The sequence below is a fragment of the Camelina sativa genome, chromosome 7, assembly GCF_000633955.1.
Source record: "Camelina sativa cultivar DH55 chromosome 7, Cs, whole genome shotgun sequence".
Classification (NCBI taxonomy): Eukaryota; Viridiplantae; Streptophyta; class Magnoliopsida; order Brassicales; family Brassicaceae; genus Camelina; species Camelina sativa.
Genome location: NC_025691.1, coordinates 19,079,602 through 19,081,563, shown reverse-complemented (window position 1 = coordinate 19,081,563; position 1,962 = coordinate 19,079,602). Strand labels below are relative to the sequence as shown.

The following is a 1,962-nucleotide window of genomic DNA, read 5'->3' as shown; positions in this document are numbered from 1 at the left end:
AAAAGAAGCAAAGAAATTTCAATTTATATTTGTATGTCTAAATAGTAGTTACCCTAAAATAAGTATTTAAAACTTTAAAATTCAATAATTATAAATGGGTGACTATATTAGATTACTATATATTTATGTAAAATTGAATATTAGTAAGTAGTTTCTTAATTTATTTACTATGAACAAATCTTATATTGCATAAGGAAATAAATTATATGTAAAAAATGGTAGCTTATACGCATAGAGTTGAGCCGGATAAGGGCCGTTCGTGTCCTTTGTTTTTGCTATAAAACCCATAAAAACAGAACCTAATAGTCCTTGTCAGATTTGTTTCGACTTTCGAGCATAGGGTTTGGTTTCAGAGGCACACAAGCGAAGATCAAATCAAGAGAGGTAAGGATCTCTCGATTTTATATGATTCGCTGTGATTGTTTGTATGTTTGTGTTTGTTGCTTATACGCGATTTGTGTGTTGTGATCACATCACAATCTAGGGGAATTAATTAATTCGAGATGGATGGTGGCGACAGTAATGGAGATCCCATGACTCTGGGATCTTTTTTCAGATCTCAATTGTATGAGATGGTGGATGATCCTTCAACTGATTCAATAGTTTCGTGGAGCGAGAGCGGCAAGAGTTTCGTCGTTTGGGATGACTCAGGGTTCCTCAAAGCTGGTTTTATGAAAGAGATCCTTGAACACGTGGGCTTCAGGAAAGTTGAAGAGTCTGATCAGAAATGGGAATATGCATGCGATTATTTCGTGAGAGGTCAGCCTGGGCTTACACCGCCTTCTGATATTTGTGGTGGCCCTGTTTTAACGCCTGGATATCTCAGAAAGATTGAGATTAAGAAACGCAGTGGAACTGGAAGAAAGCAACGACGGCCTTCTCTTTTCAAAAGAAAAATGTATGATATGGTCGATGATCCTTCAACTGATTCAATTGTCTCGTGGAGTGAGAGCGGCAAGAGTTTCATCATTTGGAAAGAAACTGAGTTCCTGAGAGATGTTCTTCCGCAACATGTGTTCTTCTTGCGATACGAGATGACATCCTTTGCCCGCTGGCTCTATGTCATGGGCTATAGGAAAGTTGAAGAATCATCTCACCAATGGGAGTTTGCTGGCGATTATCTTGTCAGAGGCGAACCTGGCGAGCCTGATTTGCCCACACCTCCATGCACTCCTGGGGGGATTATGATTACCCCATAAACTGCCAGAATCATGGAGACGAACTTTGCTTTCCAGAACAAGTATCTGGAACACCAACCTTGTAATAATGAATAATCTCTCTCTCTCTCTCTCTCTCTCTCTCTTGGTTCGTTAGAGTTGCTTATTTTCTTCTTTGTGGCATCATCACCAATCTCTTGTCTCTTGTGTGNATCACCAAACTCTTGTGTGCTCTGTTTTTCTTTTTTTTTTTCTTTCTCTTAATCTGTTTTAACTTCTTGTTCGATTGAAACTTTGTGTTTAGTCTATTTTGTTTTTTTAACTTATGGTTTGTAAGATGATGTGGTTCTTTCCCTTGATGGTTTTGTATTGAAATATATAGATCATTATGTAGCATTGATTTTGGTTATGTTGCCACTGTTGTCCCACTCTTGAGATAATCGAGACCGCTTAATCAAAACACGAGTGCGGATTGAGATTTTGCTTTTTCCACAAAAATTTATTTTACTGCAACAAAGTTTGACAATTGCATACAGCAACTTTTTTGATAAGAAGATTCGACTAAGATTGTGAGTCTCATGAACCAACAGACTTGAGGGTGTAGTTGACACAGATTTGTTGTTATTGTGATGTTCGTTGTTGACATCGGGAATGGTATCTGTTAAGGTTTTTCTAACCTTTCCAAGCCTCAAGCTTCTAACCTCTTTGTCATCAACGCCAATTCACAGAAACATAGCAATGCCAAATATAGAGAAGGAGAAGAGGAAATAACAGAACGAAGAAGAAAGAAGAGGAGATAGCACAC

General features: G+C 38.0%; 1 protein-coding gene across 1 annotated transcript; it reads left to right on the top strand.

Annotated features, from left to right (window-relative positions):
* Nucleotides 249-1,362, top strand: LOC104701524 (heat stress transcription factor A-9-like). The gene is made up of 2 exons (XM_010417219.2): nucleotides 249-384; nucleotides 485-1,362. The coding sequence occupies exon 2, from the start codon at nucleotides 504-506 to the stop codon at nucleotides 1,197-1,199; it is 696 nt and encodes a 231-aa protein (XP_010415521.1). The 5' UTR covers nucleotides 249-384; nucleotides 485-503; the 3' UTR covers nucleotides 1,200-1,362.